The 25,002-nt window shown below is 46.6% G+C and overlaps 1 protein-coding gene and 1 long non-coding RNA gene across 10 annotated transcripts in view; one reads left to right on the top strand and one right to left on the bottom strand.

Moving 5' to 3' along the window:
- Positions 1 to 25,002, bottom strand: part of LOC142742053 (cyclic nucleotide-binding domain-containing protein 2-like) — a 215,405-nt gene that overhangs the window by 176,311 nt on the left and 14,092 nt on the right. For all 8 annotated transcript variants that reach the window (XR_012881273.1, XR_012881274.1, XR_012881275.1 and 5 more), the window contains exons 3-5: positions 8,012 to 8,123; positions 6,806 to 6,880; positions 291 to 382 (exon numbers count right to left, since the gene is read on the bottom strand). Coding sequence is in view for 5 of the 8 variants with exons in the window: in XM_075851454.1 (XP_075707569.1) it covers positions 291 to 382; positions 6,806 to 6,880; positions 8,012 to 8,123 (279 nt within the window). In the remaining 3 variants the exon portion in view is untranslated. The remainder of the gene's footprint in view (positions 1 to 290; positions 383 to 6,805; positions 6,881 to 8,011; positions 8,124 to 25,002) is intronic.
- The window catches only part of LOC142742055 (uncharacterized), a 127,045-nt gene continuing 102,817 nt past the window's right edge, over positions 775 to 25,002 (top strand). Inside the window, exon 1 of one of the 2 annotated variants that reach the window (XR_012881276.1) lies at positions 775 to 929. This is a non-coding gene — a long non-coding RNA (uncharacterized LOC142742055). Of the gene's footprint in view, positions 930 to 6,659; positions 6,684 to 25,002 lie in introns of those variants that run through there. The other variant, XR_012881277.1, reaches the window with a different exon arrangement.

The following is a 25,002-nucleotide window of genomic DNA, read 5'->3' as shown; positions in this document are numbered from 1 at the left end:
ACTGTTGGCGCCATATGTATATTTAGGATTAGTACAAGGAAGATCTGACGATGACACAGATGACAGAACAGCATTGCAGACCGTATGTGTCCCCGGGGCCACAGGTTGTGCATCCCTGATTTAGAGTCTTACACTTCATAAATAGAATTCTAGAACTGCAGTAAAGACTGACACATATGGTCTGCATTGGAGAACTAAGGGGGGGGGGAGCAGAATATTAACCGACTCTAAACAAGAGGATGACTCAAGGAAATTGTCTTAAAAAAAATGCTAATAATATTCTGTCTCACCATTCATACCAGCCGACCTTGGCGATTTTCTCTTGGATATTGACAGGATATCCAGCAAAGGAAGTGACTGTCCTCCTCAGAGAGAGCATGGCCTGTAATCGAGAGGATAGTCTCATGCAGGGCCGCCATCAGGGGGGTATTAGGGGTAGTGGTGTGAGGGGCCCGGCCAAAACTAATTGAAAGGGGGGCCCGGCAACTGCCTCGACATTCTTTTGGTAGGAAAAAACGGGCCCCTGCAATGGGGCCCGTTTTTTTCACCATAAGAATGTCGTGAGCTGCTGCTGCTGCTGCGGGCCCCCTCCCCTCGTCATGGGGGGCCGTCAAACCGTCCGCCCGATCGCGCGCACCCGATCGCGCGCACAATGAAACTGCCGCGCGTGCGCACTCGCGAGCGCATCCACGAACGCCCGCACTGGAGACCGCCCGCGCGCGCACCCGCGATCGACCGCGCGCGCACCCGCAAACGAAACGCGCGCACCCGCGCGCGCACCCGCGAACGAAGCGCGCGCAGCCGCGGACACACATGAACAAAACTTACCTGGAGCCTGGCTGGAGGTGAAGGACTGGACGTCTGGACCGAAGACCTCCCCTGGAAGACATCGCCGGAAGAGGACTGGAGTGGGAGCAGCTCTTCTGACAGTGAGTAAATTATCTCAAAGTGTTGTTTATGTATGGCCCTGTTTACACAGTATTTTGCAGGCAAAAAAAAATCTGCCTCAAAATTCCTTAAAGAATTTTGAGGCAGATTTTGCCCTGCCCACACTATCTTGCTGCGTTTTTTTGCTGCGTTTTTTGCTCGCGGCGATTGAGGACAGCAGACAAAAAACGCAGCGAAAAATGCATTTTCTGCCTCCCATTGATTTCTAAGGGAGGTCAGAGGCGGAACCGCGGCAAGAAAGGACGTGCTGCTTTTTCTTTTTTCCGCGACTGGCTCCCATTGATTTCAGATTAAATCAATGGGAGGCGGTTTTGGAAGTTGTTTGGTGCTGATTCTGACGCAGTGTCCGAGTCAATATCAAGGCCCAAAAACTCTGCGAACTGGGCCTTATTGTTAGGGCTTATTCAGACGAACGTGTAATACGTCCGTGCAACGTGCGTGATTTTCACGCGCCTCGCACGGACCTATGTTACTCTATGGGGCCGTGCAGACTGTCAGTGATTTTCACGCAGCGTGTGTCCGTGTGTCCGCTGCGTAAAACTCACGACATGTCCTATATTGGTGCATTGTTCGCGCATCACGCACCCATTGAAGTCAATGGGTGCGTGAAAATCACGCCCAGCACTTCCGCAGCCGTATAAACTATGAATGAAATTAGAAAAGCACCGCGTGCTACAAACATACAAACAGAGTGTCATAATGATGGCGGCTGCGCGAAAATCACGCAGCCGCGCATCATACGCTGCTGACACACGGAGCTGTTATGGACCTTTTGCAAGCGCAAAACGCCACGTTTTTTGCGCGTGCAAAAAGCACACGCTTGTGTAAATCCGGCCTTAGGGTAGGAACACACTAGGCATGAACACTGCGGATTTTATGCAACACATTTTATTGTGGATAATCCGCAGCGTATCACAGTCGCAGCAGAGAGGATGAGATATGAACAAATCTCATCCACACGCTGCAAAAATAATGGACCTGCCGTGTGGCTTTTGGCTTTTTAAGCCGCAGCATGTCAATGTATTCTGTGGGATCGGCGCTCCTCTGTTGCGGAAATGCTGCGGTTCTGCCGCAAAAATCACACAAGAGAAGAAAAAAAAGGTACTTTTTTAAATTGATAAAGTTTAGACTTACCCCGGCAGTAGTCCTGGTGACGCGATCCTCTATTCTTAGCGCAGCACGGCCTCCTGTCATGACGTTTCATCCCATGTGACTGCTGCAGCGGTCACATGGTCTACAGCGTCATCCCAGGAGGCGGGGCTACGTTCAGAAGAGAGAGATGCGGCACCAGGACTACGGCCGGGGCAAGTCTAAACTTTTTTTTCCCTGCAGGATTCCCGCAGCGGACACGCCTCACCAAACCTGCGCCGCTATTTGGTGCGGTTTTGCTGGCGGAATTCCCTGCGGCTCCCGGGATAAGCGGTGTAGTTTTACTCAGCATATCCGCCTAGTGTGTCCCTTATGATGTCGCTCCTGGAGCTGCTGCCGCTCTCTAAATAGGAAGTTGGTCCAGTAGAATTTGGAATTATTTTTTTTTGTGAACCAGCTTAAAAAAATACAAAACTTTTGTGTTAGGGCCTGTTCACATCACTGTTCGCTTCCGCTCCGGGGTTCCGTCTGAGGTTTCTGTCGGGTGAACCCCGCAACGGAAAGTGAAAGTGATAGCACAGCTTCCGTTTCCATCACCATTAGCGCAGTCGACTGCGCTATTAATTCCGTCCGAAAACCAGCCGGAATGGTGACGAACGGAAACCATTAGCGATGTTTCCGTCACCATTGAGATCAATGGTGACTGAAACGGAAGCTGTGCTGTCACTTTCACTTTCCGTTGCGGGGTTCACCCGACAGAAACCTCAGACGGAACCCCGGAGCGGTGGTTCGTCACCATTCCGGCTGGTTTTCGGACGGAATTAATAGCGCAGTCGACTGCGCTAATGGTGATGGAAACGGAAGCTGTGCTATCACTTTCACTTTCCGTTGCGGGGTTCACCCGACGGAAACCTCAGAAGGAACCCCGGAGCGGAAGCGAACGGTGATGTGAACAGGCCCTAACACAAAAGTTTTGTATTTTTTTAAGCTGGTTCACAAAAAAAAATAATTCCAAATTCTACTGGACCAACTGCCTATTTAGAGACCGGCAGCAGCTCCAGGAGCGACATCATAAGGGACACACTAGGCGGATATGCTGAGTAAAACTACACAGCTTATCCCGGGAGCCGCAGGGAATTCCGCCAGAAAAACCGCACCAAATAGTGGCGCAGGTTTCGTGAGGCATGTCCGCTGCGGGAATCCTGCAGGGAAAAAAAAGTTTAGACTTACCCCGGCCGTAGTTTAAGTGACGCATCTCTCTCTTCTGAACGTAGCCCCGCCTCCTGGGATGACGCTGTAGACCATGTGACCGCTGCAGCAGTCACATGGGATGAAACGTCATGACAGGAGGCGGGGCTACGCTAAGAATAGAGGATCGCGTCACCAGGACTACGGCCGGGGCAAGTCTAAACTTTTTTATAAATTTAAAAAAGTGGCTTTTTTTTTTTTTCTCATTTGTGATTTTTGCGGCAGAACCGCAGCATTTCTGCAACAGAGGAGCGGCGATTCCACAGAATACATTGACATGCGACTTAAAAAGCCAAAAAGTCACACGGCAGGTCCATTATTTTTGCAGCGTGTGGATGAGATTTGTTCATATCTCATCCCCTCTGCTGCGACTGTGATACGCTGCGGATTTTCCACAATAAAATGTGTTGCATAAAATCCGCAGTGTTCATGCCTAGTGTGTTCCTACCCTAAGGCCGGATTTACACAAGCGTGTGCTTTTTGCGCGCGCAAAAACGTGGCGTTTTGCGCTTGCAAAAGGTCCATAACAGCTCCGTGTGTCAGCAGCGTATGATGCGCGGCTGCGTGATTTTCGCGCAGCCGCCATCATTATGACACTCTGTTTGTATGTTTGTAGCACGTGGTGCTTTTCTAATTTCATTCATAGTTTATACGGCTGCGGAAGTGCTGGCCGTGATTTTCACGCACCCATTGACTTCAATGGGTGCGTGATGCGCGAACAATGCACAAATATCGGACATGTCGTGAGTTTTACGCAGCGGACACACGGACACACGCTGCGTGAAAATCACTGACAGTCTGCACGGCCCCATAGACTAACATAGGTCCGTGCGAGGCGCGTGAAAATCACGCACGTTGCACGGATGTATTACACGTTCGTCTGAATAAGCCCTAACAATAAGGCCCAGTTCGCAGAGTTTTTGGCCCTTGATATTGACTCGGACACTGCGTCAGAATCAGCACCAAAGAACTTCCAAAACCGCCTCCCATTGATTTAATCTGAAATCAATGGGAGCCAGTCGCGGAAAAAAGAAAAAGCAGCACGTCCTTTCTTGCCGCGGTTCTGCCTCTGACCTCCCATCGAAATCAATGGGAGGCAGAAAATGCATTTTTCCCTGCGTTTTTTGTCTGCTGTCCTCAATCGCCGCAGGCAAAAAACGCGGCAAGATAGTGTGGGCAGGTCAAAATCTGCCTCAAAATTCGGTGCGCGCTTCCAGGCGGTCGCCGGTGCGCATGCGCGGGAGTTTGCGTGGTGCGCGTGATCGGTCGCACGGGCGGCGGTGTTTGACGGCCCCCATGCTACCCAGGGCCGCCATCAGGGGGGGTATTAGGGGTACCGATGTGAGAAGCCCGGCCAAACCTAATTGAAAGGGGGGCCCGCAGCTCATGACATTCTTTTGGTGAAAAAAACGGGCCCCATTGCAGGGGCCTGTTTTTTTTCTACCAAAGGCAAGTCGCGGCAGTTTGCCGGGCCCCCCTTTCAATTAGGTTTGGCCGGGCCTCTCACATCAGTACCCCTAATACTCCCCCTGATGGCGGCCCTGGGTACCATGATATAGTACTGGACGGAGTACCGTTAACAGGCGGTGCCACGGTAGGGGGGCCCAGAAAATGTAGCTGTAGGGGGCCCTGAAATTCCTGATGGCGGCCCTGGTCTCATGCATATGGAAAGATTATATTGCATTGTCACAATTCATTGACTTAAGAATCAATCCTGATATTTAAAAGCTTCAGAAGTTTAGCGGCAGGCGGCCTCCTCGCACATAACTCCTGCCGCCAAACAAATTCTTTATGATTGGTAAAATATGTTACCGAAAAAATCGTCCGGATGATCGATGAGGGCGAAAATGTCATTTAATCCAAATATTAGACAGGTTCAAAACCCGCATACACAGTGATGGGCTGATAACAAAACATTGTTCTGCCGGATTTGCAAATTTTCAAGTAGTATCCTCAATTAAAGATGATGCAGATGTAGCAGAGCTGAATTTGTCATTTAAAGAGGGTGTCCTATGTAGAAAATACTATTAAAATACCCTATTAGGCAATTTCAATTTATTGAAATTCAACATCTGCCGTCGGGGGAGAGTCGCAATGCCGCCATACACAATAGATGGTCAGGCCGGTCCCTCTGAAATCGGCAGGTTCGGCCGACATACATCTAATATGAATGGCCAGCTGAAGGGGTTATTGTAAATATCACTATTATGAAGTGTCTGGCTCTTTAAAGAGGATACTCTGGCTGGCAATGTTATGGAGGAACTGTGGATGTTACTGTTCTATGAGTCCTGTAGCTGTCACTTTAATGCAGGGTGCGCTTTTGCTGAATATGGAGGCACTTTGGCAGTTATCTGACTGTTAGTATTATAGTGGCTCTATGTTAGTCACTGTTATGGAGGCACTGCGACTAGCACTTTTATAGGGAACTGTGGCTGACATTGTTAAGGGGTAATGTGGCTGTCCTGATTATGGTGGCACTGTGGCATATACTGTTATTGAAGCACTTTGACTGACACAGTTTTGAGTTACTGTGGCTGGGCCTATTATGGGGAACTATGACTGACACTGTTATGGGGCAATGTAGATGTTATTATTGTGGGAGCAGTGTGACTCTCATTGTTATGGTTGGTCTGTGACTGTCATTGGTATGGGGACACAGAGACTGTCACTGTTATAGGGCATTGTGGATGTCATTGTTATGTGGGCACTTTGGTTGTCACTGTTATGGGGGCTCCCTGACTGTCACTGAAATGGGTGCACAGTAGCTATCACAGATATGGGGGCGCTGTGCCTCTCACTCTTATAGGGCACAGTGGATGTCACTGTTATGGGGGAACTATGACTGAAACTGTTCTGGGGAAATGTAGCTGTTATTATTGTGGGAACCGTGTGACTGTCACTGTTATGGTTGTTCTGTCACTAATATGGGGGCACAATGGCTGTCACTGTTATTTGGGCATTGTGGATGTCACTGTTATGGGGCATGTGGTTGTCATTGTTATGGTGACTTTGTGACTGTTACTGAAATTGAGGCACAGTGACTGTGACTGATATGGGAAAATGTGGATGTCAGTGTTATGGGGGCACTATGAATGTCACTGTTATGGGGCATTGTTGCTGTCACTGTTATGGGGGAACTATGACTGAAACTGTTCTGGGGAAATGTAGCGGTTATTGTATGAACATTGTCACTGACATTGTGGTAGTCATTGTTATGGGGGCACTCTAGGGCTCCTTTAGTAAAGCACCTTATAGAAGCTCTTGTCTTTTTACATTTTGCCACAGACATTACAGAAAAGTCTTCCAGCGTTTAGGACTATTTTCGGTTCTGCAGAAAAACGAGCCGACTCCCCTAGGAAGGAGGTACATACGGAGGTCTACAAAGTTTTGTTTGCCAGGTATCTTTTGGGTATTGGCCTTAGTAATTTGACCCGATTGTTTGTACGACCTTTATCAAATGTCTATGGCCGGATTTATACACCAAGGAGCTAGAGCTCAGGCTTACGTATCAGGCACGTACCAACTTCGCTTCTTCTGGCGTCCTCTTCTCCGGTGGACTTGAAAGGATTTGTTTTGCTTCAGAACTAAGAACCATCTTGACCGGGCAAACAGGAATTGGTAGCCATGTTGGATAAAGCAAACATACGACAACTTACCAAAACTTAAAATTTAGCAACTTTGTTAGTTATCAATTATACTCCAGTCACACCCAGAGCTGCATTGAAAAATTCTACTGGTTCTTGCTGCCTCTAAGGCTGGGTTCCCACGTAGCGTCAACGCTGTGAAATTTACGCAACGGAATTGTATGCGGAAATTCCACAGCATTTACCGTAGCAGAAAGTGGATGAGATTTAGAAAATCTCATGTCCGCGCTGCGTTTAAATTGCGTAATAAATTGACCTGCGGTGTGGAATTTAATTGTCAATTTATGCTGCTTTTCGTTGATTTTATGTTGCAGGTTTTCCCTATTGAATTCAACGAGGTTGCAAAACCCGCAACAGAAAGCCATGTGTTTTGACTTTTACACAGCAAAAATCGCAACTCCGGAAAAAAAAAATCACACTTACCCAGAACGCCCTCCTTGTTCCTGCAGTCCGTCCTTCTGGGATGACGTTTCATCTCATGTGACCACTGCAGCCAATCACAGGCTGCAGCGTCACATGGCCTGCAACGTCATCGTAGGAGGCCAGACTATGCGCAGAGAAGAGGGAGGGGTAAGTATGAGCGTTTTCTTCCACAGCGGAAATCCCGTTCGAAAAACGTCACCACAATGTGGTGCGATTTTTCGGACGGAATGTACTGCGGGTTCCAGGTCGGATACGATGTGCGATTTTTATGCAGCGTATCCGACCCGTGGGAACACGGCCTAAGAATACATTAATTCAGTATTGACTGATGCCCCTTGCCGGTTCAGAATTTGCTCTCGGGTAGAGTGATGTGGAAAACCACAATCGCGACCACAATTTGATAGGGCCAGAGTGCGTTACATTACAGATATTGTTATAGACTGACTCCAATTAGATTCCAGCAGAATTCTGACTGCAGCTCTGGATGTGTTTAGAGTTCTGAACACAATGTGCGGTTCAATATTGTAACAAAAAGCCAGCATTTGACTCTGGGACTCCATGTGACTATGTATTACATTGCCAGGTATTCATTTGAATGGGCACAAGGTAATAACACAATTCGGCCGCCCACAGCTGGAAATCTTTCTTTTATACCGTACCTCCATTGTAGCCTTGAAAAGGGACCGGTCAAACAGAAGGTTTTCAGTCTCGGCCTCAAAGCCAACATACTCGCTGAAAGAAATGGGCTCCGTTCTTGAGGCTGCATAATCTCTAATCACGAAAGAAAAAAAAATTCAACCATAGTCGAAAGAGAGAAGATTAAAACGAATACGACTGTGCTCGAAACGCGTAAGCAGCTGTTTTTAACTTTTCTATTTGGGAGTTGTTACATCGCAGTTGCAACTAATGAAAGAAGACATGTTTCCTACAACACGGAGTGCCGGACTGCTACTTTGTGGGCTTCTAGTTTTGGCCCAAGGGGTATTGCATGCACCTGTGACCCCTGGATCTGGTGCCCAAAACAACAGTCCATCCGAGTTAGTCCAGGATCACACACAGTTGTGATGCAGTTTTTAGTGACAATTTTAGTTTTTTGAGTCAAACTCTGTAGTAGACACCAAAGGAAGGCGATGCATCAGTCTTTTCTTTCTTCCTTTTGGATCCACTTCTGGCTGGGACTCAAAAAACAGAGCCAAAAACTGCAGCAAAAACTGCATCAAAATTGTGTATGATCCTGGCCTTAGATGAGATGATTTTTAAGAGATTTTCTCATCACAGACCTAGCCTATTATATGAGAACCACCACGGCGATCGCTGACAAAAAGACAATTTTGCTGCAACCAGCCAGACAGGCGCTGTAGGGAAAACGTAGCATTACATGACGGCCATTCAGATGAACGGCTGTATAAATAATACATGGACAGTTCGTGTCTGCCAGAGCTCATAGACGGGGTCCTAAACGGGGCTCGCCCCTTCTATTTGCTCTAACCGGGCATATGGATAGGGGTTGTCATGATGGGACAACATCTGTAATATTCTGGTTTATATCCAGAGAATTAAAAATGTATCATGTCCAGCTGACACAGGTGTATGGCTCGTCACAAGTGACAGCTCTTAAAGAGAAACTGTCGCTATAATAGACCTATGGAAATTAGAGCATCAGTGTAATACCCTTGTAAAGTCTAGTCTAGTGGGTACAATCACATCTTCTAAACAGCTCCCCAGGGTGCCAAACAAGGGGGCTGAAAGGAAAGCAAGTCCTGGTTTTGTAGTCACATGGTGTATCACATGATCCTTCTAAACCTGCCCATATGCTTAAGATAGCTGTCGCTGAACGCCGACAGCTATTGCTCTTGACTCCCTCATAGACATGCCGGCCGACTAGCGCTTGCATGTGTATTCAGTCGGGGGAACGTTGGGGCGCCCCTATACACAACAGATAGTCGGCTAATCCCACCGAGATCGGTGCGTTTGACCGGCTCTCATCTCCTGTGAATGGGCACCTTAAGTCAGTGTCTCCCCTTTCTGACCTTTGAGGGACAAACCATAATAATAAAAAATTTAAGTAAAAAAAACAAACAAAAGTAAATTAAATAAAAGAAATAGATATGTAATATACCAAAATACGATAGACAATGACAAATAAAAAGTCTGTTTAGGGTAGCGCTCTATTATTACCAGAAAAAAAATAGCTAAAAAGTAAAAAAGCATATTATTAAAAACTTTTTTCAAACTATAAGCCCAAAAATACAAAAAAAATATGTATATAAAAATGTTTCGAAGAAAAACCTGCATTAATTACGAAAAAAAGTAGCAAAAGTCAAGTCGCTAGCCCAATAAATAAAAACGTTATTGCCGTTTAACATAAGCTAAAAATGGCTGAACGGTGTCTGGCCCGGAACCGGTTCAAAATACAAATAGATTGCCTAGAACCGAGGCGTGCAACCACCAAAAATCGTAATAATAACTGTAATGCCCTGCTCACACTGAGTTTTTTGGCGCTGTTTTTGACACAGAAACCACATCGGAATCATTGCCAAAAAATTGCCAAAATCGCCCCCCATTGATTTTAACCCCTTAAGGACGCAGCCTAGTTTGGGCCTTAAGGCTCAGAGCCCATTTTTCAAATCTGACATATTTCACTTTATGTGGTAATAACGTCGGAATGCTTAAACCTACCCAAGCGATTCTGAGATTGTTTTCTCGTGACACATTGGGCTTCATGTTCGTGGTAAAATTTGGTCGATATATTCAGTGTTTATTGGTGAAAAATTGCAAAATTTAGAGAAAATTTGGAAAAAATTGCATTTTTCAGAATTTAAATGCATCTGCTTGTAAAACAGACGGTTATACCACCCAAAATAGTTACTAGTTCACATTTCCCATATGTCTACTTTAGATTGGCATCGTTTTTTGAACATTCTTTTATTTTTCTTGGACGTTACAAGGCTTAGAACATAAACAGCAATTTCTTATATTTTTAAGAAAATTTCAAAAGCCTTTTTTTTAAGGTACCTCTTGAGTTCTGAAGTGGCTTTGAGGGGCCTATGTATTAGAAACCCTGATAAAACACCCCATTTTAAAAACTAGACCCCTCAAAGTATTCAAAACAGCATATAGAAAGTTTTTTAACCCTTCAGGCATTTCACAAGAATTAAAGCAAAGTGGAGGTGAAATTTGCAAATTTCATTTTTCTTGCTGAATTTCAATTTTATTCATTTTTTTTCTGTAACACAGAAGGTTTTACCAGAGAAACACTACTAAATATGTATTGTCCAGATTCTGCAGTTTTTAGAAATGTCCCACATGTGGCCCTACTGCGCTCATGGACTAAAACACAAGCCCTAGAAGCAAAGAAGCACCTAGTGCATTTTGAGTCCTCTTTTTTATTAGAATATATTTTAGGCAGCATGCCAGGTTTGAAGAGGTGTTGAGGTGTCAAAACAGTAGGAATCCCCCAATAGTGACCCCATTTTGGAAACTACACCCCTCAAGGAATTCATTTATGGTTGTTGTTAGCATTTTGACCACACTGTTTTTTCACAGCACCTATTTCAATTGGGCTGTGACATTAAAAAAATGACATTTTCTCCAATAAGATGTCATTTTTTACCAAAATTTCTTATTTTCACAGGGAACAAAATACTCAATTTTGTTGCCCAATTTCTCCTGAGTGCATCAATACCCCATTTGTGGCAATAAACTGCCGTTTGGGCCCATGGGAGGCCTCAGAAGGGAAGGAGCGCTGTGTGTTCTTTGGAGTGCAGATTTTGCTGGTTTGGTTTTCGGGTGCCATGTCGCATTTGCAGAGCCCCAGAGGTATCAAAGCAATGGAAACCCACCAGAAGTGACCCCATTTTGGAAACTACACCCCTCAAGGAATTCATTTATGGGTAATGTGACCATTTAGACTCCATAGTTTCTTCACAGAACTTATTTGAATTGGGCTGGGAATTAAAAAAATATATATTTTTTCCAATAATATGTCATTTTAGCTCAAAAATTCTTATTTTCACAAGAAATAAAATACTCCATTTTGTTGCCCAATTTGTCCTTAGTGCGGCAATACCCCATTTGTGGTGATAAACTGCCGTTTGGGCCCATGGGAAGGCTCAGAAGGAAAGGAGCGCTGTGTGTTCTTTGGAGTACAGATTTTGCTGGATTGGTTTTCGGGTGCCATGTCGCATTTGCAGAGCCCCAGAGGTATCAAAGCAATAGAAACCAACCACAAATGACCCCATTTTGGAAACTACACCCCTCAAGGAATTCATTTATGGGTGTTGTGACCATTTTGCAAAAAGAAAGGCTGCCTGCAAGCAGCCAAGCCCTATTTCCCAACTACAATTTTAGTGGAATAAAAATAAAAAATACCTTTATTGGGCTACGTATAGCCAGACAGACCACATAAATTTGAGTTAAAATTGTCACTACCTAATTAGCCCCGTGTACCCCTGAGGACGCTACTTGCTAGCGAAACATGTCGGGGGGGCTGTTAGAATTTTAATACCTGCCGCTGACCGGACTCATTGTCTAATATTAGCTAGTCTAACAATTTAACTCGCTAGGGAACTGCACACTATTCCTAAGTCTAATACCACTTATGCCTGTAATTACACAGGTACTCTACATTCAGTCCGGCTCCTAGGTAGTGACAATTTTAACTCAAATTTATGTGGTCTGTCTGGCTATACGTAGCCCAATAAAGGTATTTTTTATTTTTATTCCACTAAAATTGTAGTTGGGAAATAGGGCTTGGCTGCTTGCAGGCAGCCTTTCTTTTTGCAATTGTTGATGTGCCCGCCAACTACTAGGGGTCCCATCTATTTTCTTTGTTCCTTGTGACCATTTTGACCCCATAGTTTTTTCACAGAACTTATTTGAATTGGGCTGGGAATGAAAACAAAATAATTTTTTTCAAATAATATGTAGTTTTGGCTGAAAATTTCTTATTTTCACAAGAAACAAAATACCCCATTCTGTTGCGCAATTTGTTCTGAGTGCCGCAATACCCCATTTGTTGTGATAAACTGCCGTTTGGGCCCATGGGAGGGCTCAGAAGGAAAGGACCACCATTTGGCCTACTGGGAATTTTCTAGTGCGAAGTCATGTATGCAGAAGCCCCTGAGGTACCAGTACAGTTGAAACCCGCAAGAAGTGACCCCGTTTTAAAAACTACACCCTTAAGGCATTCATCTAGAGGTGTAGTGAGCATTTTGACCGGAGACATACAACCCATAAACTGTAATGTGGGTTCTCCCGGGTATGACTATACCCTCAATGTGGCTGTTATCAGCTGTTTGGGCACACAGCAGGGCTCAGAAGGGAAACATAATGGGGGATAAGCTGTGCGGAGTGCATCAGGGTAAGTAGAATTGGGGTAAATTATAAATCAAGGGATGTATGATAAATTTTAAAACACTTTCATACAGAGCTCTGGTTATTCGGGACACGTGTCACATTGATATATTGTGTCCTCCCTTACCCCCTCTTATAGCAGACTTTGCACCTCTTTTGACTTTTTCCCTTCTTGCCAGTTTGGGGAACTTCTCCTGGAAAGTGTTGCCGCCCTGGTACGATGCGTGTGGGCTCGCTTCCAGAAGTACTGGGTGCCCCCCCTTCTTGGTCCCTAAAGATTAGGTTCTTGATAATCACCTCTTGAAATTCCAGGAAAGTTCCCCTCTGGCCTGCACATCGATGTAGCACGTACGCATTGTACAATGCCATCTGTATGATGTGCCCGGCTAGCTTCTTATACCACACCGCATGGCGCTGTAGGGCTTCAGGATTTGATCTTACAAGTCCATCCCTCCCATGTACCTATTGTAGTCCAGGATGCAGTCTGCTTTGGGGGTGGCCTTTCCTTCATATATCCTAAACCTGTAGGTACACCCGGATGCACTCTCACAGCTTATACATCTTCACGCCATACCTTGCCCTCTTACCCGGCAGGTACTCGCGGAATTGAACCCTCCCTTTAAAATGTACCAGGGACTCATCAATAGAAATACACGTCTCGGGGGTGAATGCTTGGGAAAACCGGGCACTGGAACGGTCTAATAGGGGTCTCCGTTTATCCAAACGGTCAAAACTGGGGTCATCTCGGGGTGGGCACGGCTCATTATCAGTATAATGTAAGAAGCGAAGTATTGCCTCATTTATTTATTTTTTTAGGTTCCAGTTCAGTTCTGAAGTTGCTTTGAGGGGCCCATATATTAGAAACCCCTATCAAATACCCCATTTTAGAAACTAGACCCCTCAAAGTATTCACAACAGCATTTAGAAAGTTTATGAACCCTTTAGGTGTTTCACAGAAATTTAGAGCAAAGTAGAGGTGAAATTGACATTTTTTTTTTGTCAGAAAATCCTCTTTATACCATTTTTTTTATAACACAAAAGGATTTATCAGAGAAACGCAACTTAATACGTATTGCCCAGATTCTGCAGTGTAGAGAAATATCCCACATGCGGCCCTAGTGCGGTAATGGACTGAAGCGCCGGCCTCAGAAGCAAAGGAGCACCTAGTGGATTTTGAAGCCTCTTTTTTATTAGGCACCATGTCCGGTTTGAAGAGGTCTTGTGGTGCCAAAACATTGGGAACCCCCCAAAAGTGACCCCAATTTGGAAACTAGACCCCTTGAGGAATCCATTGTAGTTTTCTTGGGGTGCATGCGGCTTTTTGATCAGTTTTTATTCTATTTTTAGGTGGCGTGGTGACTAAAAAACAGCAATTGTACGATTGTTTTTTTTTCTTTTTTTTTTTACAGCGTTCACCGTGCGCTATAAATGACATGTTCACTTGATTCTGCGGGGCGATACGATTACGTCGATACCAGATATTTATAGTTTTTTTTTATGTCTTATGGCGTTTGCACAATAAAATACGTTTTGTAAACAATCATTCACTTTTTGTGTTACCTTATTCTAAGAGCCAGAACGTTTTTATTTTTCCATCAATAAAGCCGTGCGTGGACTTATTTTTTGCGTAACGAACTGTAGTTTCGATCAGGACCATTTTTAGGTACATGCGACTTTTTGATCTCTTTTTATTCCATTTTTTGGGAGGTGAAGTGACCAAAGAATTGTGATTGTGGTTCGGTTTATTATTATTTTATTTTACGGCGTTCACCGTGCGGGATAAATAACAGAATAATTTTGTAGTTCAGGCCGTTACGGACGCGGCGATACCAATTATGTATAGTTTATTTGTTTGTTTATATATTTTTATTAATAATAAAGGACTGATAAGGGAAAAAGGGGGATTTTTACTTTTATTACTTTTAAAACTTTTATATTCTTATTTTTACACATCTTTTTTTTACTTTTTTTTTACTTTATTACTTTGTCCCACTAGGGGACATGAGGGCAGGAGGCTCTGATCGCTATTCTAATACACTGCACTACATGCGTAGTGCAGTGTATTAGAACGGTCAGCTACTCACTGACAGCAAGCATAGTGGGTCCTGACGTTGTCAGGACCCACTAGGCTTCCGTCTATGGCATAGCCGGACGCCATTGTTTGGTGTCCGGTTGCCATAGTCACCATCGCCGGCCGCTGTCGCGTAGCAGGCCGGCGATGGCAGCTTAACCCCTAAAAAGCCGCGATCTCTATAGAACGCGGCTTTTAAGGGGTTAATCAGCGGGGACACAGCGATCGGTCCCCGCTGTAGGAGCTGTGACAGCTGCTGAACAAGACAGCAGCGTCACAGCTCCTGTATGTGTCGGGAGGACGGCCGAAACGGCCGTTACTCCCGAGACGTACTATTACGGCATGGAGCGCGAACGATACAGCTGCCATGACGTAATAGTACGTCGAGGAGCGGGAAGGGGTTAATGGGAGGTAGAGGCATTTTTTTCCCTGACAGCTTTTGGCAGCTCACGAGGAAAAAAAGCGGCATGTACTTTCTTGTCGCGGTTTCCGTCTCTGTTCTCCCATTGAAATCAATAGGAGGCAAAGAAAACCTGCGGCACTCATTTTTGAGCATTTTTCGCTGCCTTTCATTAGCTTCGATGACCGTGGGCAAACAACGCCACGAAAAACGCGGGAAAAAAGTGCAGGCAGTTTAAAGTCTGTCTCAAAATTCCTGTAGGGATTCTGAGGCAGATTTATTGTTTCTGCCTACAGAAAACTGTGTGTGAACAGAACAGGGACTAACTCTAAATCAGTATTATTTAGACGTCGTATAGTAGCGTTATTAGGTTACTTTATGTATGGAGCTGTTATTTGGTCACTGTATGGGGGTATTTATTTGGGAATTGCATGGCACTGCTACTACTAGGAAAAGTAAAATAGAGTGTTATTTTAGCACCAGACTGACACTTAGGGCTTATTTAGACGAACATGATATACGTCCGTGCAACGCACGGACCTATGTTAGTCTATGGGGCCGTGCAGACATGTGCGTGATTTTCACGCAGCGTATATGTCCGCTGCGTAAAACTCACGACATGTCCTATATTTGTGCGTTGTTCGCGCATCACACACCCATTGAAGTCAATGGGTGCGTGAAAATCACGCATGCCACACGGAAGCACTTCCGTGTGACGCCCATGATTCGCGCAACAGCAATAAAAAGTATGAATGAACACAGAAAAGCACCACGTGCTTTTCTCTTTACAAACATACAAACAGAGTGTCATAATGATGGCGGCTGCGCGAAAATCACGCAGCCGCGCATCATATGGTGATGACACACGGAGCTGTTAAGTACCTTTTGCGCGCGCAAAACGCAGTGTTTTTTGCGTGCGCAAAACGCAGTGTTTTTTGCGCGTGCAAAACGCACATGCTCGTGTAAATCTAGCCTTAAAAGTAAGCCAGTGAACTGAGGTAACCTGGGACCACGTGATGTAAATGAACCAATGACAGCTAAGACCTGTCGCTGCTCACTTAACTGTCACAGACCCTCGTGTAAATGCGGCCTTATAATTAGACATTATTTGGTAGATATATGTATACACCATACCTCTCAACCGTCCCGGATCCGGCGGGACAGTCCCGGTTTCTCACCGCTGTCCCACCGTCCCGGGCGGTGTGCAAAATGGGCGCTGGGCGCTGCATCAAAACAGCTGATCGCTGCTGACTGCAGCAGCGATCAGAAGAAGGCAGAAGTCTTGCGGCGGTGCTCTCACTGGGATCGATGCTGGCTCGGGAGTGGACCAGTACAGTCACCTGACCTGTCATCTGACCTCACCGGTCAGGTGACTGGACTGGTCCACTCCCGGGCCGGCATCGACAGCAGTGAGAACGCCGCTGCAAGACTCCTGCCTTCTTCTGACGGTGAGTGACGTCAAAGCAGAGCGGAGAGTGGCAGCAGTAGGGCCAGTGTGGAGCTATTTACAGGGGGGCTGTGTGTGGAGCTATGTACATGGGGGCTGTGTCTGGCACTATCTACAGGGGGGCTGTGGCCGGAGCTATCTACAGGGGGGCTGTGTGTGGAGCTATGTACAGGGGGGCTGTGTCTGTCACTATCTACAGGGGGGCTGTGTGTGTTAGCTATCTACAGGGGGGCTGTGTGTGAAGCTATCTACAGGGGGCTGTGTGTGGAGCTATGTACAGGGGGGCTGTGTGTGGAGCTATCTACAGGGGGCTGTGTGTGTGTGGAGCTATGTACAGGTGGGCTGTGTCTGGCGCTATCTACAGGGGTGCTGTGCCTGGCGCTATCTACAGGGGGGCTGTGTCTGGCGCTATATACAGGGGGCTGTGTGTGGAGCTATCTACAGGGGAGCTGTGTGTGGAGCTATCTACAGGGGGCTGTGTGTGGAGCTATCTACAGAGGGGCTGTGTCTGGCGCTATATACAGGGGGGCTGTGTGTGGAGCTATCTACAGGGGAGCTGTGTGTGGAGCTATCTACAGGGGGCTGTGTGTGGAGCTATCTACAGGGGGGCTGTGTGTGGAGCTATGTACAGGGGGGCTGTGTGTGGAGCTATCTACAGGGGGCTGTGTGTGGAGCTATGTACAGGTGGGCTGTGTCTGGCGCTATCTACAGGGGGGCTGTGTCTGGTGCTATCTACAGGGGGACTGTGTCTGGCGCTATATACAGGGGTGCTGTGTCTGGCGCTATCTACAGGGGGGCTGTATGTGGAGCTATCTACAGGGGGGCTGTGTGTGGAGCTATCTACAGGGGGCTGTGTGTAGAGCTATGTACAGGGTGCTGCGTGTGGAGCTATCTACAGGGAGGCTGTGTGTGGAGCTATGTACAGGGGGCTGTGTGGCGCTATGTACAGGGGGCTGTGTGTGGCGCTATGTACAGGGGGGCTCTATCTGGTGCTATGTACAGGGGGACTGTGTGTGGCGCTATCTACAGGGGGGCTGTGTGTGGCGCTATGTACAGGGGGGCTGTATCTGGTGCTATGTACAGGGGGGCTGTGTGTGGCGCTATCTACAGGGGGGCTGTATCTGGCGCTATGTATAGGGGGGCTGTGTCTGGAGCTATATACAGGGTGTTGTGTGTAGAGCTATCTACAGGGGGACTGTGTGTGTAGCTATCTACAGGAGGGCTGTGTGTGGAGCTATTTACAGGGGGGCTGTGTGTGGAGCTATCTACAGGGGGGCTGTGTGTGGAGCTATATACAATGGGGCTGTGTGACGCTATGTACAGGGGGGCTGTGTGTGGCGCTATCTACAGGGGGCTGTAATGACCGGGGGGTAGGGAAACGGACAAGTGAGCCCTAATCTACCCACCACTCTGTCCCTGCCTACTTGCAACGACCCGCCCTAGGCGACGGGGTACAACTGGGCGGCGGTCCCTGCACTCAGTAAGTGCACGACAAACACGACAAACATACAAGGGAATACAAGCAAGGGAAAGGGGCAGTTGCCCACGGCAACACCGTGAGCAACCAGAGTGGTGAACGAGCCGAGTCAAGCCAGGAGTGTGCGAGGTACCAAACGAAGAGCAGAAGAGTAGTCAGTAAGCCAGGGTCAGTATGGAGCAGGAACAAAATAGAAGGAGCTGTAGCTGGGCCAGGAAACCACACGAAAAAGAATAACAAGCAAGGAGGAACAGGAAATGCAGGTATAAATAGACAGAGGGCGGGAGCTAGCTGAGTCTGGCCAGGCTGCGATAGGCTCTCCCACTCCTAAGCCTGCCAGCCTGAGTGGTGGAAGCTGGAGTCAGTCTCAGGGATGTAGATTCAGGTGCTGACTGATTAATTAAGGGAGTTAACCCCGAAGCTGTGCCTGGCAGATCCTTTACAGTACCCCCCCTTTTATGAGGGGCCACCGGACCCTTTCTAAGTGGACCTGCCCACTCCTAAGCCTGCCAGCCTGAGTGGTGGAAGCTGGAGTCAGTCTCAGGGATGTAGATTCAGGTGCTGACTGATTAATTAAGGGAGTTAACCCCGAAGCTGTGCCTGGCAGATCCTTTACAGGGGCTGTATCTGATGCTATGTACAGGGCGGCTGTGTCTGGAGCTATCTACAGGGGGCTGTGTGTGGAGCGATCTACAAGGGGGCTCTGGTGGATGATTTTTCCATTGACCGGTAGCAGAGTTTCACAACTGGAAAAAGAAAATCCCCATCATGTAACTGTGTGTGGAGCTCTCTACAGGGGGCTGTGTGTGGCGCTATCTAGAGGGGGGCTGTGTGTGGAGCTATTTACAGTGGGACTGTGTGTGGCACTATCTAGAGGGGGAGCTGTGTGTGGAGCGATCTACAGGGCGGCTGTGTGTGGCGCTATCTACAGGGGGGGCTGTGTGTGGAGCTATGTACAGGGGGGCTGTGTGTGGAGCTATGTACAGGGGGGGCTGTGTGTAGAGCTATCTACAGGGGGCTGTGTGTGTAGCAATCTACAGGGGGGCTGTGTGTGGAGCTATCTACAGGGGGCTGTATCTGACGCTATGTACAGGGGGCTGTATCTGGCGCTATGTACAGGGGGGCTGTGTCTGGAGCTATCTACAGGGGGCTGTGTGTAGAGCGATCTACAGGGGGCTGTGTGTGGAGTTATCTACAGGAGGGCTTTGTGTGGAGCTATCTACAGGAGGGCTGTGTGTGGAGCTATCTACAGGGGGGCTGTGTGTGTGGAGCTATCTACAGGGGGGCTGTGTGTGTGGAGCTATCTACAGGGGGGCTGTGTGTGGAGCTATCTACAGCAGGGCTGTGTGTGGAGCTATATACAGTGGGGCTGTGTGTGTAGCTATATACAGGGGGCTGTGTGTGGCGCTATGTACAGGGGGGCTGTGTGTGGCGCTATCTACAGGGGGGCTGTGTGTGGCGCTATCTACAGGGGGGCTGTGTGTGGAGCTATCTACAGGGGGCTTTATCTGACGCTATGTACAGGGGGGGCTGTATCTGGAGCTATCTACAGGGGGCTGTGTGTGGAGCTATCTACAGGAGGGCTTTGTGTGGAGCTATCTACAGGAGGGCTGTGTGTGGAGCTATCTACAGGGGGGCTGTGTGAGGAGCTATCTACAGGGGGCTGTGTGTGGAGCTATATACAGTGGGGCTGTGTGTGTAGCTATGTACAGGGGGGCTGTATCTGGTGCTATGTACAGGGGGGCTGTGTGTGGCGTTATCTACAGGGGGGCTGTGTGTGGAGCTATCTACAGGGGGCTTTATCTGACGCTATGTACAGGGGGGCTGTATCTGGAGCTATCTACAGGGGGCTGTGTGTGGAGCGATCTACAAGGGGGCTCTGGTGGATGATTTTTCCATTGACCGGTAGCAGAGTTTCACAACTGGAAAAAAAAAATCCCCATCATGTAACTCTGCTACCTGTCAATTGAAAAGTCATCAACCATAGGGTCTCCCTCTTGACTTTAATTGTTCTCAGCCTTATGGTTTGTCCTGCAGCTGCTGCTGCCATGATGAGCAAATGTTATACACACGATAGGAAAAGTAACATAAAGACGACATAACCGGATCCATAATATCTGTGATATCCAGCCAGTCTAGAGATCCGCAGTGAGAATGTGCGCCTGTTATTTGCAGAAGGATCTGGTCGTGATTTGATGTGTTTATGAGGAATATTGGACGTGGTTATGGGTGTGGCCTAAAATGTCCCTCTTTTCCGAATTCAAAAGTTGGGAGGTATGCTACACTGTATGACAGTACACCATATGGTGAGTTCACATGGGGCGGATACACTCCATAAAGTTTCACTGGGTATCCACCCTGGTGGCAGCAGGGAATTCCGGATGAAGAACCACACAAACTGTGATGCAGTTTTCGCCCAGAATGTCCACAGCGGAAAACTGCAGCATTTTCCCAGGAGACCGCGGCAGCCTGTGATTGATCTGTGATTGGCTGCAGCGGTGGTCACATGGGATGATACGTCATCCCAGGAGGCCAACCTGGAGGAAGAAACATAGACCTCTGAGTAAGTAAAAGATTACATTTTTCTGAGTTGCATTTTTTGCGACGGAGTCGCTCGATTCTACTGCAAAAACGCAACAACTGCTATCTGTTGCAGGTTTTACCTCCCTATTGAATTCAATTGGGAAAACCCGCAACAAATAAGCAGCGTTTACGCAAATACAATTGACACGTCGCGGAAAAAAATTCTGCACCGCATGTCAATTTCTGAGCGTTTTTCCCGCTCATCATTTACGCAGTGTGTGGATGAGATTTGTTCTATCTCCTCCACTTTTCTTCCACTGTATTATGCTGCGGATTTTCCGCATGAAATTCAGTTGCGCAAAATCCGCAGTATTTACGCAACGTGTGAACTGACCCTATGGGGCAACAAAAAGTACTGCACAGTTCAGGGCACCATTCAATGTAAGGCTGGTCCTGTGAGAGAAGTTTATCATGACCCTTAAAGAGGACCTGTCACCTCTCCTGACATGTCTGTTTAAGTTAATAATTTTATTCCCCATGTAATAACAACCCTGGAGCGTCCTAGAACTTTACGTTGTGCCGTTCCTCTATTATTCCTCCTAGAAATTTAGGAATAAATTGACAACTGGGTGTAATCAGTTGGGGGTGTGTCCCTATACAGACTGACACTGTCCAATCAGGACTGACAGAGTGAGACTGTGTAGAGACACGCCCCTTTGACAATGGGAATGTAACACCCAGTTGTCAATTTATTCATACATTTCTAGGAGGAATAATAGAGGAACGGCACACTGCAGGGCCCTAAGAAAATATGCCCCAGAATTGTTATTTCATGGGGGATACAAGTATTTACTAAACCAGACATGTCAGGAGAGGAGACCGCTCCTCTTTAAGCCAGTTTTCCTCTTACTTGTTTGATAATATTTCAGCACCCATGAAGAAGGGAAGCCCTGTACTGGTTTACACCACCCATGAGAAACGGGGTGCCCAGCCTGTACTTGGCTTCCCTCTAAATGGGCCCCTGAACAGCTGCCTCTGCTATATTCATCCTTAAAAAAACAAATATTCACTTATACACAGTAAAAATGAGTTCTTTTTCCATAAAGCCGCAGAGACCTATACAAAACAAAATAAAACTAGGAGAGAATAAGGATGAAAAGTACACACGCCGCACCGGTTTTCCAGTAAGAGATTTCGTTGCTGACTCTGTTCCCCTTCTGGGCCTTTCAGGAAGGTTTAACACGTCCTCACAATAGTGTTGCGGCTGCTTTAAAATAGATGTGTTAAGACGGAGCGCTGATACTGACATTGAGACTGTGCAGAGCCGCAGTGTAAAATCTCGCAGCCTCAGACAACAAATTATCGGCTTCATTCTGTTGTGTCTTATACGTTATCATCATCATCTTCACGAAAGTCAACGTAAACCACATATGTGAACGGATCCCCCGGGACATCGCACAGAATATATAAATCTTTCAATTTCCTTCACTTTGTACCACGTCTATAATGTAAAGTCAAATCTCTCTCATAAACCCCGTAATGACTTTCTTCACTAGGACCATAGTTCCTTTGTTTACCCTTAGAAGACGCTATAACTTCAGCTTTCGGGGTACAATAGACATTTTATTGGGAGAAAAAAAGCGATGGTGAACCATTTCCATAAATCCATATGTTTTTCCCATGAAGAATTTAATATGGAGGACAAGGTGTTAGAAATTAATTTCCAGCGCTCCAACCAAACAGTCTTTTAGGGAAATATCTCCAGACACTTAGCGTGACATTAGGAATTTACCTCTGATTTACTTTTTTTTCTCACGGTACTTAAAGTGACTGTCCAGTCTGAGCTTAAAAATGATATATAAGTCAGTAGCTATAGGTGATGCTTACCTGCTATTTATTTTCCTCAGTGCTTGCTGCTTGGCTGCTGTTTAGCTCAGTTACATTGGGGTAGAGCTGTGGTCGGTGACTACAGTTTAGCTACAGTGTCTACAGGAAGTCTGAGGTAGTCTGAGACACACCTCCTGTCTCATCATTGGTTCAGGCTGCTGCTCTCTCCCTCCCACCACAGCTCTGCCTCTCCAGATTGACTGCTGTGTATAAGCACAAGATTATCACATGCTCACCGTAAGGGAACCAACACCAATATAATGTGGCTAATGATTTGAGATCCTACCGATGCATTTAAAAAAAAGTTGTCTGATCAAGACCCCTGTCTATATGCCTCAATGGATGCCAAAGAGGAAGATCTCTTCCCAGGATGTCCATGTATTACATGGCCGCTATGTAATATCACATTGTCCCTGCAGCCGTCGCTGATCACCAGCGGGTGTCTGAAGTCGATCCTGCGATGATCAGCTGAATATACAGTATATTTATTTCTACAAAAGTAGTCTGTCAATTATAATACACGGAGGATAAACAAGAATGTCAAATGCAGTGCCAAAAAGTCAGGTTATACTATGGCTATGCGGCACAGATAGGACTTTAAGGCTGGGATCCCACGTAGCGTAAACGCTGCGGAATTTCCGCAACGGAATTCTGTGCGGAGATTCCGCAGCATTTACAGTAGCAGCAAAGTGGATGATATTGCGGGAAAAAAACGCAGCGTAAACGTTAATAAATTCACCTGCAGTGCGGAATTTAATTCCGCAGCATGTCAATTTATGCTGCGTTTTTGTTGATCTTCCGTTGCGAGTTTTCCCCATTAAATTCAATGGAGATTCAAAACCCGTAACAGAAATCCAAGTGTTGCGACTTTTGCGGCATAATCGCAAAGCTTAAGGCGCAAAAATCGCAACGCCAGAAGAAAGAGAAATCATACCCAGAACACCTTCCTTCTTTCTGCAGTCCGGCCTCCTGGGATGACGTTGCATCTCATGTGACCGCTGCAGCCAATCACAGGCTGAAGGATCACATAGCCTGCAACGTCATCGAGGGAGGCCGGAGCGAATGTCAGAGGAGATGTCAGTAAGTATGAACAAATTTTTTCCTCATCCAAATTTCCGTCCGAAAAATAGCACCACAATGTGGTGCGATTTTTCAGACACAATGTCCTGCGCGTTCCACGTCAGACACGCTGCGAGATTTTAACGCAGCGTATCCGTCCCGGGAGACAGCCAGGCTAGGAGATGTATGGGGGAAACTGATGTGATGCCATGGAGAGTATTCACCAGGAATTGCTCCAGTTCATTAAAGGAACAATATGGTCAGTACCAAATTGACATCTCTGCACGCTACAGACACACAGGGGAAGATTTATTAAGACTGGCGTTTCATATGGCGTGAAAGGCCCAAAAGTTGCAATTTCATTTTGGGACTTTTGCGACTTTTCTACGCCAGAAACGGCGCAGATAGGATGGTAAATTCCCCTCATTGTACATTAAACATTAGGTCCCACTTATTAATAAACCTATACCAAAATACACTCCCCTTAAAGCAGTTGTCCAAGATCTAGAAAGTTTTAAATAAGGCAGGGACCCTTAAAAAAACAAATTGAAAAAATAAAAAGCTTGTAATATATGAACATGAGAATTTATGAGACTATAAAAAATCCTTTCTGCTATTTTTCTTCCATTCAGTGTGTAGAAAAGAAACAGGCAATAAGTACATGATAAATCCTAACAAATGTTCATGAAAATGACCTAAAAACAGTCAACTCCTAAATACAACGTGTGAACAGCAAGATTGTATTTAGGAGTTGACTCTGTTTTTTAGGTCATTTTCATTAACATATTTTACAATATATCATATGTACTTATTTGCCTGTTTGGTTCTATATTTTTTAATAGTATCATCCTAAAATTGAGATTAGGTCTCTATCAGTGTTCCCTATAAGGTGCGCGGCTGCGCACCTTCCACATTCCGCCCGCTCACTAAACTTTAAAGCCCGCGCACTGTCACGGGCGGATGCAGTGGCATCACTTACCCCGGAGGGGCACATACAAATGAATACTATAGGCTGCAGGTCACATTAGGCCTGCAACCTATAAGGCGCTGGGAGTAGCGCAGGCCGGCGTGATGACGTCACATCATCACACCGGCCTGCGCATGCGTCCCGCCGGAGAGGCAGTGTAGAACCCCGTCTGTCGCGGGAACGATTTTTTTTTTTTTTAAGGAACTGTGTGGCAGTATATACAAGGGGAGGAGGGGGTCTGTGTAGTGCTATATACAAGGGGAGGAGGGGGTCTGTGTAGCGCTATATATAAGGGGAGAAGGGGGCTGTGTAGCGCTATATATAAGGGGAGGAGGGGGCTGTGTAGCGCTATATACGGGGGGGGGGGGTTGCTGTGCAGCGCTATATACAACGGGAGGAGGGGGCTGTGTAGCACTATATACAGGGGGAATTGCTGTGTAGCACTATATACAAGGGGAGGGGGC

The sequence above is a fragment of the Rhinoderma darwinii genome, chromosome 2 (genome assembly GCF_050947455.1).
Source record: "Rhinoderma darwinii isolate aRhiDar2 chromosome 2, aRhiDar2.hap1, whole genome shotgun sequence".
In the NCBI taxonomy this organism is placed as follows: Eukaryota; Metazoa; Chordata; class Amphibia; order Anura; family Rhinodermatidae; genus Rhinoderma; species Rhinoderma darwinii.
This window is presented reverse-complemented; position numbering and strand designations above follow the sequence as displayed.